The sequence below is a fragment of the Panthera uncia genome, chromosome B4 (assembly GCF_023721935.1).
Source record: "Panthera uncia isolate 11264 chromosome B4, Puncia_PCG_1.0, whole genome shotgun sequence".
NCBI lineage: Eukaryota > Metazoa > Chordata > Mammalia > Carnivora > Felidae > Panthera > Panthera uncia.
Window position 1 is genome coordinate 52841139 of NC_064809.1, and position 12752 is coordinate 52853890.

The 12752-nt window shown below is 42.2% G+C and overlaps 2 protein-coding genes across 6 annotated transcripts in view; both read right to left on the bottom strand.

Moving 5' to 3' along the window:
* The window catches only part of LOC125920141 (cationic amino acid transporter 3-like), a 73017-nt gene that overhangs the window by 57283 nt on the left and 2982 nt on the right, over positions 1–12752 (bottom strand). For 2 of the 5 annotated variants that reach the window (XR_007456967.1, XR_007456969.1), the window contains exon 2: positions 7822–7977. Coding sequence is in view for 1 of the 5 variants with exons in the window: in XM_049627144.1 (XP_049483101.1) it covers positions 7921–7977 (57 nt within the window). In the remaining 4 variants the exon portion in view is untranslated. Of the gene's footprint in view, positions 1–1690; positions 1781–6482; positions 6569–7742; positions 7978–12752 lie in introns of those variants that run through there. The other 3 variants (XR_007456968.1, XR_007456966.1, XM_049627144.1) reach the window with 3 other exon arrangements.
* The window catches only part of LOC125920134 (cationic amino acid transporter 3-like), a 243503-nt gene that overhangs the window by 36355 nt on the left and 194396 nt on the right, over positions 1–12752 (bottom strand).

Here is a 12752-nt window from a genome sequence, read left to right on the forward strand (position 1 = left end):
ATGATCAATATGCTCCAGCAATTAGGGACTTGTTTGGTGAGATATGTTTTTCAGTCAGACACAACTCAGGCTTAAATGTGGCCAGGATTCTAGGCTTCAAATATCAGCAGATTCATCCCTCTGTATCCCCTGGGTTTTGGACATTAAAAACAGGAGCACAGATCTACCACCAGTGCCTTTGTGCACAATAGCAGTGGGAACCTTAATAATTGGGACCTGTTGGCTGATGGGACATCAGGCATCCAAGAAGGAAAGATGCTTGGGGGTGAGGTGAAGAAATAATTGAGTTATGGGCTAGATTCCATGGGTTGGGGGTATGAGCAAATTAGTACTACCAAGAAATGAGGGCTCAATCAAGGGAGCTCCAAAGAATGAGGTCATCAGGGGCCTCCATGGTTACATGAAAGGTTCATCTGGGGGACGCACATAAGGACTGGCAATGCAAGTGCTCTGCACCTGCCCTATGGTTTCCACTGGACACCTGAGATGTAAAAGAATGGAGACCAGCCCTGGGGGCCATGGCCCAGGGAAGCCTCCTTCATAGTCACCCCAGGTTTGCTTGCACCCATAATCTTTATAAATAACAAACCTTGATTCACTAACCTTACCAAACTCCTTAAGATTTAAGAGATTTAGGGGCACCTGAGTGGCTTAGTTGGTTAAGCCTCTGACTTCAACTCAGCTCATGATCTCACAGTTTGTGGGTTCGAGCCCCATGTCGGGCTTGGTGGTGACAGCTCAGAGCCTGGAGACTGATTCTGATTCTGTCTTTCCCTGTCTCTCTGCTTATCCCCTGCTTGCAGTCTGCTCCTCCCAAACATTAAAAGAAAAATTAAAAAAAGATTTAAGAGATTTAGAAGGATCCAGAGGAGAGAAGAAGGGTTGTGTATGGGCTGAAGCAGTGGGTCACAATGGCTACTTCCACTGGCCCAATCCTTCTTCAACCCAAGGTGTCAGGCCATTCTCTCACCCTGGGGAAGGCAGATCAAGGGATGTCTTGATTCTAAAGGGGAGAGCTAATATGTTGGGATGCCTTCATAGTCACTTCTTTAATATAACAGGTACAGAGGTTCTTGAGGTTCTTGACTCCTACCTGCATCACAAGATGGGAAACAAACCATTCTCTGTGGGTACTCCTCTGGAACATGTTCTGAGAAATTGGAAATGATTTGATATACAAATGATCAAAAAGAAGTGCATGAAGTTTTTTTTTTTTTTTTTCTCCCAGGCTTGGCCTCAGTATCTTCTGGAGGATGGAGAATCCTGGCCTCTTTAAATTTTTTTTAACGTTTATTTATTTTTAAGACACAGAGAGACAGAGCGTGAACGTGGGAGGGTCAGAGAGAGAGGGAGACACAGAATCAGAAACAAGCTCCAGGATCTGAACTGTCAGCACAGAGCCCGACGTGGGGCTCAAACTCACGGACGGTGAAATCATGACCTGAGCTGAAGTCGGACCCTTAACCGACTGAGCCACCCAGGTGCCCCGAGAATCCTGGCCTCTTGAGGGAAGTATTCAGTACAGTACTATCTTACAGTTAGATCTATATTGTAGAAGAGAGGGTAAATGGTCAGAAGTTCCCTATGTACAGGTCTTTGCGTTACAGGACCAGACAGACTTATGTAAGACTTATAGATGCCAACCTCCCAGCCTCTTCAAGAGATACAGAAGAGCGAGTACTTACAGTCTTGCCTCCTGAGGCCTCTCCTCAGGAAGGCCACCTGTTAAACCCTCATGTCCTCCTTATCCAGGATTTCTAAAGGAGAAGAAATCTTTTCCCTGAAAGGAAGGCACATTCAATGTATCCATTGACTGAAATGTGAATTTGGCCCCACGAAGGTCCATGTTCCATTTTCCCTGCAATATTCTAAGCAAATAAAAAGGACCTGGGCAAAGTTGCAGACAACCCTGATCAACACACAGAAATGTTCCAAAACCTAATCTAGGTTGCTGAAGAAAACACAGGCCATCCCTAATGAAGGGGACTCTAATACTCTCACTGTTTCTCCTAGTACACTCTGGTTAATCTAGTTGTATGTGTGGGCTTCTCCCTCATTCATTCCCTGGGTTAATGATTATGATGATTAGAGCCAACTGTCTCTGGTTAGTCTGCCTCAGGCCAGGGACTTTAAGGAATATTCCCAAGCAGACACGGAAACTCCTTTTGCTTCAGGGAACTTCCCTGTCTTCTCTGGCCTGACATGGCCTAATTCCACTTGTTGGCTCATCTGTCCTAGCTGACAAGCTTTAATACCAGGAGAACTCTTTCTCTGCCATTGGGCCTTTTATCTGCCCCCGCTTCTTGATGGTACCTCACCTCTACTGGCTTCCCTTCCCTTCTCCTGTTTCTGCACCACCATGGGTGCAGCCTCCATAACTGACTCCTATACTATCTGGATGCCTCCAGCACCATGGGCTCCTCCTCCTCCCCTCACTGTCAAGGAGCAAAGAACACGACCTTAGTTTACACCTCCCACTTTAGATTTCTTCACTGGTGCCCTAGGTAAAAATTAACAATGGTGAGCAAGTTGATTGACTTTTAGTTGGACACAGGTGGAACGTATTCTGTATTTAGACTAATTAACATTTGTTGGTTTAATTAAGATAGACATGTCTTTAGAGTTATCAGCATTACATATATAAAACTTTTTCTACCTAGGTTTATGAAGGTCAAATAAGCTCATGAATATCTCTGTTACAATTTGTCAACAAAAAGTGACTCAAAATAATGGTAATTTTGTCTGTCTCAAAGTTTTCATGAGTAATTGTTAACATAGCTTTCAGGGTCTTTGGTAACCTGAAACTTTAACATTTTGCTTGGATGATAAACTGTATTGAATTTACTGGACATTTAGGCCTTTTCTAAATCAAATGGAATGCTGAAGCATTGCTTACTAAACGCAGGTTTGTGGTTTTGGTTTATGGCAGAAAAACTAAGGATACTTAAATCTGTTGAAAGACGTGCTTTATGCTTAATTGATTTATAAGTTTGCCATATAAAAAATATATGATGTAACAGTTCACAATTGGTTACTACTTAGTTTTCACTGGAGGCTAAGGGTCTAAGTTAAAATTCTGCTAATTGTAATTAAGACTGATGGAAATTAGGAAAGTAATTCTGTATGTGGAAAAGTAGGAGATATGTAAGAAAGATATAAGGAATGGGAATACATTTTTGTCAAAGGTTAAAAAAAAGTAATTTTGTCCTAAATTAGACTGGTTGTATGTAGAAAAGGGGCTTAGGTCAAAATATGAAAGTAAAGAAAAGTTATAGATGATTTGTGAAGGGAAATCTTTGTAAAGGAATTTTATGTGTGATCAGAACTAAGGTTAAAATAAATGGATTTAAAAGACACTGCTATAAGATTAAAATTCTGCTTTACTCTTAAGAAGACAAAGTTTTCTTGGATCGTTGGTCTGTTTTCGATAAAAAAAAAAAAGAGGTAAACAAAGGTTTTTTTTTTCTCTTTTGTCTGTCCTAAAAGATGGAAAGAACTATGATTTTAACCAAAGGGGCAGGACAGCAAACCCTTTTGAGTTGTTTTGCTCAAGCCTTGGTTGAAATTGCCCCTCCTTGGATCTTAAGACTGGGAGACCACGGCAATGTCCTTGCTGCAGACCTCCGAATGCTCCACATTGTGGTGTTTTTGCTTAGCAAAAGAATGGGTGCCTGTGCCATATGAGGAGTGGATAGCATATGAAGAAGGGCTTTTACTGGGATACATGGGAGACATTTTGCTACACTTAGCCCAGGGTATGCCTATTTGTAACAAACTAGATATTCTAAAATGGATATCCACATGGGCTGGAACATATTTATGTGGGTATTGCTGAAAAAGGCAGAAGAATAAACTTCAATTTTGGCCCTTTTTGCACCCCTCAGTGGCAGATTTTTCCTTGCAAAACATGGTTTTTGCCAGCCTTTTGAAATATATTTGTGAAGAGAATTACTGTTGGGGCAAAATAAAATTAGTGCATCCTTCTACAACTGGGGGAGTCTTGCTTGGTCACAGTGAATACCCTCAAAGTCCTGCAGGTGGGAAACAGAGAGGTAGGAGAAATTGAAAAGACTGGTCAGCTCTTGAAGGTAGGATCAAGCCTGGGTAAGAGTGACTACTCCCAGCACCTCACAAGACTGACAGGGCTTTTGGCTGACAGTAACATAGCCAGCCAAAATGTGGGGCCAGGAGATGAGGTTTCTCCTGGCCAGCTATAAGAGTTAAGATATAAGACACCTTTTCCTCCTTTTTCCCATAGAAGGGCAAGTCCCCAACCAAGGCCAATACTCCTTTGGAGTACATTCTGAAAAACTGGGAAGATTTTGATCCACAAACCCTGAAGAAACAGCAACTCTTTTTCTTTTGCACTGAGGCTTGGCCCCAGTACAAACTGCCTGCTAGAGGGAAGTATCAATCATAATACTATCCTACAATTGGACTTGTTTTGCAAACATGAGGGGGAAATGGGGAAAAGTCCCCTACGTTCAGTGTTTTTGGACCTTAAGAAAAAATCAAGGTAGGTATGAGCAATGTAAGGTCAATCCTGACTTAATGGCAACTCTCCAAAGTCCAGCAGTCAGGAGGGGAAACAATTAAGGGCCCTTTGCCTGTACCAAAGCAGACCTAGAGAAGAAGGAGGGTCGTCTTTCACCTCCACCTCCTTCCCCTTGGGTCCTCGGTCTATATATCCAGACTTAAAAATGTGCACATCTGCTCCCTGCTGCCCACCTTATCCAGGCCCTTCCCATAATGTAACAGGCATGTTTCCCCTACAAGAAGATGGAATGCCCGAAGGAGGGACACAAAGAGGTACCACTATGATAAGATTACCAGTACCTTTTTCATTACACAATTTAAGACAGATAAAAGGAGATCTAGGCAAATTTTATGATGATCCCAATAAGTATATAGAGACTTTTCAAAATATTACATATGCTTTTGTGTTCACCTGGAAAGATATAATGTTTTTGTTAAAACAGACTCTTAATGAGATAGAGAAGCAAGGGGTTCTGGCAGCAGCTGGAAGATAGGGGGATGAGCAACTCATTAATTATCATGGGACTGGAGGTCCTATAGGGAATTTCCAGTTTCCTATTGGGGCCTAGGTAGTTCCATCCCAAGATCCTAATTGGGATTATGACCATCCCATTGAGGAATGGTATTGTCACCACTTCCAAGCTCATGTTTTGGAGAAATTAAGGAGGTCTAAGGTTAAACCTTAAATTATGCCGAATTAGCCAGTATTTTACAAACAGAGAATGAGAGCCCAATGGCCTTCCTGGAGAGGTTGAAGGAGGTTCTCATTAAGGACAAAGGGTGTCTATCTCCCCTGACACCCCTGAGACTGAGACAATTTTAAAGGACAAATTTGTCACTCAATCAGCTCTAAATATTCAGAGGAAGATACAAAAATTGGCATTTGCCTGGAAGGACTCTGGAATATTACAACTTAAGAATAAATCAGAGGCCTTAGTCACAGCCTTACGTACTATGTCAGATGAGACTCCCCGAGGTCCTGACACAAAATTCCATTTATGTAGCCATTCAGGGTATTGGAAAGAAAAATGTCCTCAGAAGAGACAATGGAAGTCAAAGCCCCACAAGCAATGCCCCTATGTGTATACAGTCACTTTAAGTTTGCCCTTGGGGCCCTCTATCTTTGAGGGCTCAGATAACCAGTGTCCCTGAAAGGGGATGATGGAGCCTGGGGCTCTTCATGGTGGTTCCCCTAAACCAACTGTCCATTGGAAACCCAGAGCCTTGGGTAACTCTGGATGTAGAAGAAAAACCAGTTGATTTACTTCTTAATAATGGAGACACCTTTTCTGTCCTCCTTTCCACTCCAGGCCAACTATCCAAATGCAGCATAACAATTAGAAACATCTCCAGAAAACTTATGACTAAATTTTTCTCTCAGCCTCTGGGATGTATATGGGGAAACCTAACTTTTTCTCACTCTTTCTTGATAATGCCAGAGAGCCACACTCCCTTGCTAGGAAGGGGCATTATAACTGAATTAGAGACTATAGCATTACTAGCCTGAGGACAGATGAACAATTGTGTGGAGTTTTAGAATTACGGTATATTGTAGGCTGTGGATACCAGGGCTCAGGAAAATATCTCGCCCACTATATCAATTAGAGGACTCAATCCCACCTACTCTCCTAAGGAAATGAACTGGGGTCTGACACATGGACACTGTATTCAGCCCTCAGGATAGTTACAAACAGAACAGGGCAATTATTGTTACCTAGCTCACAGAGCTGGATGATCATTAAGCACTACATTCAGCCTTTCATTTAGGGAGGGATAAAATTTATCAAATGGCCCAAAGGATGTTTACTGGGAAAATTTTGTTAAGGACAGTTCAACAAGAAGTATCAGCCTGTGAAGTTTGTATTAGAAACAATCCTCTCAACCACAGACTTGCTCTCCAAGGTAATCAAGGAATTGGAACCTATCCAAAGGAAGACTGACATTTTGATTTCACTCATATGCAAAGGTCAAAGGGGTTCCAACATCTGTTGGTATGAGTTGATATTTTTACTAATTGGGTACAGGCCTTCACCTGCAAAACAAAAAAGGCACAAAAAGTAATGAAAGCTCTGTTTTATAAAATAATACCCAGGTTTGGTTTACCTAAAAATTTGCAAAGTAATAATGGTAACCAACTGCGTTGGCTCTTTCTCTGGTATGACTCCTGGCCCTTGGAAAAGTTTAACACCTAGGGGGCGCCTGGGTGGCGCAGTCGGTTAAGCGTCCGACTTCAGCCAGGTCACGATCTCGCGGTCCGTGAGTTCGAGCCCCGCGTCAGGCTTTGGGCTGATGGCTCGGAGCCTGGAGCCTGTTTCCGATTCTGTGTCTCCCTCTCTCTCTGCCCCTCCCCCGTTCACGCTCTGTCTCTCTCTGCCCCAAAAATAAATAAAAAACGTTGAAAAAAAAATTTAAAAGAAAAGTTTAACACCTAGAAATAAAGCAAACTGTCTGCTTACTCAGCAGAACTCTAAATGACACCTCACAAGCATTAAATTCTTTAAATCAAAAAATTAAGTGAATTTAGGGAAGGACTCTTGGATAATTGAGCTCCATTGATTACTTACTGATCTTCCATCACCTGTGTTGTGAGAGATTCCCTCACATGTGTTGTTTCAGTATAACCAGTAATTCCCATAAAGTCTCACAACTGATAGATGACATTTGGGCACAACTGGACAAAGTCAGAGTCTCTCCTGGATTGTTTAACTGGTTTGGAAACTGAGGACAGTATCTTAAAGATGGCATCTTATTGGTCAATATAATCTTCGTGTCTTTATCTTTGTGTCTGCCAATGTTTGTGCCACCTTATGCCTGCCAACCTTCCTGTGGAACCATCCTGTGGACCACTCGACCAACCCTTGGGTAGACTCTGACTACCGTACCCCTACACAGTCCCTTGTCAGTTTGAAGAAGCCAGAGTGGTCATCGTCCCTGTTCCCTGACAGCAGTCAGGGGCCCTATTCCAGAGGGAGGAATGAGTGGGGAAAGGGTTAACATTAGGCAGGGAGAGATAAGGGATCCTCAGGGAGGCAGGCTGCAGCTGCAAGTGGGAAGCTGAAGAAGCCATGGGATTTGGAAAAAAAACAAACAAAAACAAAAAACAAAAAGGATAAAAGTATTCCAGACCTGCCTGGGCTAGGTGCCATGTGTGGAGTCTCACAAACTTTCTGATAATGTCCCAATAAAAAGTCAGAGACAGAAATCCTTGGCGGCTACCCAGTCAGGACCCCTCTCACTCTTGAGAACTTTATACTTTCCCTCAATAAACTCTATAGCTTTACTCACTCTTTTTCGACCATGAGATGCATTCTTTGACTCCGTGAGACAAGGACCAGCATCTTTCCCACCCACTTGGGAGAGCGGGTTCCTGTGCTGCCTCTGCCTTCACACCACGTGCAGATCATCCTGCCTTCTGCTTCCAGGAGCTTTGCTGCAGGTTTTCTAAAGAACTAAACAGAGACACTCAACTTCTCTTATCAACCTTGCTTTTGTCAAAGCTCATTGCTTTCTATGAAGTTAGTTCCACAAATAACCAGTTTCTCACAATCTCAACTCTAGAATCCTTAATTAGTATAATTTTAATTCTGCTCTTTCTGGGATGGCTCAAATGGAAAGTCCCACTTGGTACCAAAGAAGTAAATAAAATGTCTTCTCTTAGTACTTTCCATGAGGGGTTCTAGGAGACAAGAGCTGGTTACATGAGTGGTGTACATACAAGGGCAGCTGTGTATTAGGCTAGAAAGTAAAAGACAGGAGGGGATTGCATTGTGGAGGCTGTTTCTCTTTTTCTTTTTTCTTCTTTCAAACCACTACTGATTGTAGATTTATAGGGGCTCCAAAGCAGCCCACCATCTTTGCCATAAACTTCCCAGAATGAAAACTCATTGAGGTTCTCTTGAAAGGGGATGAAAAGTAAATATCGGGTTAGGTGCAAACACACAAAGCAGGGCCAGGGAAAGAAGGCAGCTAGTTCCTTATAGCTGGATGAAGTCCTTCAGCATTTGTGTGCGCACAAACACACACACGTGCTTGCGTGCACGAACATACACATGCACATATCATACCCAAATATTCTAAAAAATATGTGAATATCCTTGGTGAATATTTCCACTCAAATTCAATATCATATGTCCATATAAGCAGCACACACGACTTTCAATGTGGTGCTTTATGAGTATAATACACCCAGCCTCTCCCTTTTTCCAACTCCTGATTACAGGATGGGGCACAGTAAAGGTGAATGAGAGAATGTGCGACTATAAGCTTGCATGTGACATGAAGTGTCTCTCTAACTACAGGCCACAAAGCAAATAGAAATTGTTTTTTCATCATTCACTGTTTGGAACTATCCACTGTCTTTCAATTATCTCTATGCCATCAAGTTTCAGTGATCACATATCTCTTTTTGAGCTGCTACTCAGTGCAGAGTATAGCTCAGGGACTATTGGTATGAGGTTTCCTCCAACTTGGTGCAAATCCTAGCTACACTACTCACTTTCCAGAAGTTGCTTCATTGCACTTTGCATTTCTCTCAGCTTTACTTTAAACTTTAAAAAAATGAGCATAATGGTACTCAACTCATTTAACTTTTGTATTAAGTAGGTGATTATGTAAAATGTTTGGAACAAAGTATAGGGCATAGTAGTCAGGAAATGATAGCCATATTTTCATCATCACGTTGTGGATATTGGATATGTAAAGAAGTAATACATAGGGGCGCCTGGGTGGCGCAGTCGGTTAAGCGTCCGACTTCAGCCAGGTCACGATCTCGCGGTCCGTGAGTTCGAGCCCCGCGTCAGGCTCTGGGCTGATGGCTCGGAGCCTGGAGCCTGTTTCCGATCCTGTGTCTCCCTCTCTCTCTGCCCCTCCCCCGTTCATGCTCTGTCTCTCTCTGTCCCAAAAATAAATAAAAAAACGTTGAAAAAATTTTTTTAAAAAAGAAGTAATACATAAAAGAGATTTTCTTGTCCCTGTGAGGTTTTTAAATCTCATCAATGAGACAAGATAAACACATGGAGAGGAGCATATGAAAACCTAATACTTTTATTTGAGCCATAACATGTAACTTATTATCCGAAATCCAAGCTCTGTTTTACAATTTTTAGCAGATTTCAATGCTCTAATAAGATTGCTTTTTTTTCTTCTTTTATTATTCCCGTGCTATACCACCTTACATAAACTACACAGTTACACCAGTCTTTCATTTAAGAAGTTGACTGGAGGGACACCTGAGTGGCTCAGTCGGTTGAGCGTCCAACTTCGGCTCAGGTCATGATCTCACAGTCTGTGTGTTTGAGCCCCACGTCAGGCTCTGTGCTGACACCTCAGAGCCTGGAGACTATTTCAGATTCTGTGTCTTCCCCTCTCTCTCTGCTCCTGCCCTGCTCATGCTCTGTCTCTCTTGATCTCAAAAATAAATAAAACATAAACAAAATTTTAAAAAGAAGTTGACCAGAGAATTCTTGGGATAAAAAAGATTTTGAGAATTCATTTTGTACACTTCCCTATTTCTGGGAAGGAGATCATCTGAGACATCCCAAACCCAAGTGAGACAGCCATGTGCATGGACAGAGAGCCTACTCCCTCCCATCTTCCCTTGTCACCCTGTAATCTCAGAAATTCTTCCTTATATCCAATGTCAATCTGTTTTCCTTAAAATATTGGCCTCTCTTTATCACTGATTCTGATTGGGAATGAGGTACACAAACTCTCAAAAGCTTAAGACTATTCTGAAATGCACACCTGGGAACATTGTTGCATTGCCTATTGGTCTGGGTCTCTGTAATTATACCTCTCATATAGTTTGTTATTAACTGGTTAAAAATCATCAAAAGATCCCTTAAAATCTTTAACTTGGTCCCTACCAGAACATAACCCCTCCTGGAGTCATTCATTGGTACTCTGTTAAAGTTTTAATAGAAGAAAGTACCCTAATTACCAGGATAGTTAAGAACTCCTATTTCAATCCTCCAACCTCCATGGCCTCCTCAATTATAGTCATTAAGTTATCACTCATTTGATGAAGGGACAGTACAACCCTGAGGCCGATCATGACTACTATGATCTCCCCAGTCCTTTTCAGGCCATGATATGAAGTAGGGGAAACAGAATTGGCAGTGGTCCTGACCCACCAGTTCTTGCCCCAGAGGAGCCCTGAGGGCCAGGCAGACTCCAGCATAGGCACAGCAGGCATTTTCTCAAAGTGGGCAGAGTGCCAAACCCTGGCACAATGATTAGTGTGGAAGGCCTGGGGACAGGAGGGCAGCCAAGGCCCACACTTTTCCCTCTTCCCCAAATTCAATTTTCTCAGTCTAGGTCCCTCCTCTTGTGCTCCCAATTCCAAAGTTTTCAGACCTTCCATAGTGCTCATCTGAGACCAGACATCTGTCATCAATCATCTAAGGCCAGTGCTTCTCAAACCTGAAAGAGCATAGACATCATCTGGGAGCCTGTTAAAAATGCAGATTCTGATTCAGTAGGTCTGGGTTGGGCCTGAGATTCTACATTTATAACAAGCTCCCAGGTGACACACACATTATTCGTCCATGGACCATATTTTGAAGACCAGCATCTACATGACTGTAGCAGTTGCTACAACTATCTTCCACAAAGAGTTTATCTGTCCACATCCGTCTGTCTTTTGTCCTCCAGATGGCAATGAGAATCATGCCTGATCCCTTCCTGATTAATCTCACTCCATGACACAATACACAATGTAAACCTGGCTCATAAATTCCCCTCAAGTGTGGAAACACACATCCCTCACAAGAGTCTTATTCTTTCATGTCTTAAAGGTCCGTGTAGCTCAGAATACTGTCCCATTTCTTTTATAACTTACTTATCCCTCTTTCCCAAATTCCTTCATGTGCATCCTCTTGACCAATACATCTTTTTCAGTTTCTACTTGTACTTTCCCTTCCAAAGTAATGATGCCTCACTACCTAATCACTAATGCCTCATATTTCAGTTTGTTCTTCTCCCCAGTTTGGGGTGTACAATCTCTCTCCCCAAAGCATCTTAGATTCTCTCATGAGATTTTTGCACCAGTCTCTCAAAAAAAAGATCTAAAGCATTTAGTAAGTATATGGGTAATCCTGCCTCTAGCAGGCAGTCATCTACTCCCTGTTGGGAAGATGAGAAATTCTACAAGTAAGAAAGTAGCTTTCTATCCCTCCTGCCCAGAGCAGGCCCCATACATAAATACAATAGAAAGCCACTGGCCCTTCTATGCCAACTGTAAAACTGCTTCAAGAAAGATTCCTTTTGTGCCCATGGCAGAGCCAGTCTCATCTTCAGGGAGTCCTTGGAGTCAGGTAGAACTGGCTGAGACTTCTAATAGTTTTACATCCCCTCCCCACATTCCATGGGAATGAATGGAGCAGGAACAGGCAGAGTTATGTCAAGCATTCTCCTGCCCCAGGGCTGTATTTTCTCTGTTCCTCTTTGAATCAACAATCTTGTTCTTCACTATTGGGTCTACAGGAAGGGAAAAACCTACTCCTTGCCCTGAGCAAGATTCTACTCTGATGGAACAGACAGGACAGTCATGAGAACTCAGACATAGTCACACAAAGGCAAAACTAGACATGCCTGGGTACAGTTCTAGATGCTGGGTACAGATCTAGATACTGTTTTAAAGTTCAGCATGGAGAGAAATACTTTGTTAAGGAAGTCTTTCTGAAGATAGTTAAAGGAGTATCACAGTGCTAGCCTGAAAGGAAGGAGAATTTTCTGTACCAAGGAAATGTGTAAGACTCGATTCAATTTAACATGAATTTATTAATGCTGCTTATGTGCCTGGTCCCAGCTGGATGCTCTGGGGGTGTGAACAAGAAACACTCCTTACCTGTCATCTAAAATCAGGAACAATATACAGAAAACAAAGATACACAGATACCTGTGGTATTTCTTTTTTTTTTTTAATTTCAGCTTTATTGATTTATAACTGATATATAAAATTGTTAGGTTTTTAACATGTACATTGTGGTGGTGATTTGATAACATAAACATTATGCAATTATTCACTATGATTTCTCCATTGTGAAAGGATTAGTGATGGTATTTTAATCTGATTATTTCATTAAATGAAGGTAAGTGTTCAAAGGGTACCTTGGTTTCTCTCACTTCATCTTTATATGTGGAGGGGCTTCAGCTGGAGCTTTGGTTTTCTGTGCGTGGTCCCTGGCCAGCAGTATCAACAACACCTGGGAACTCCT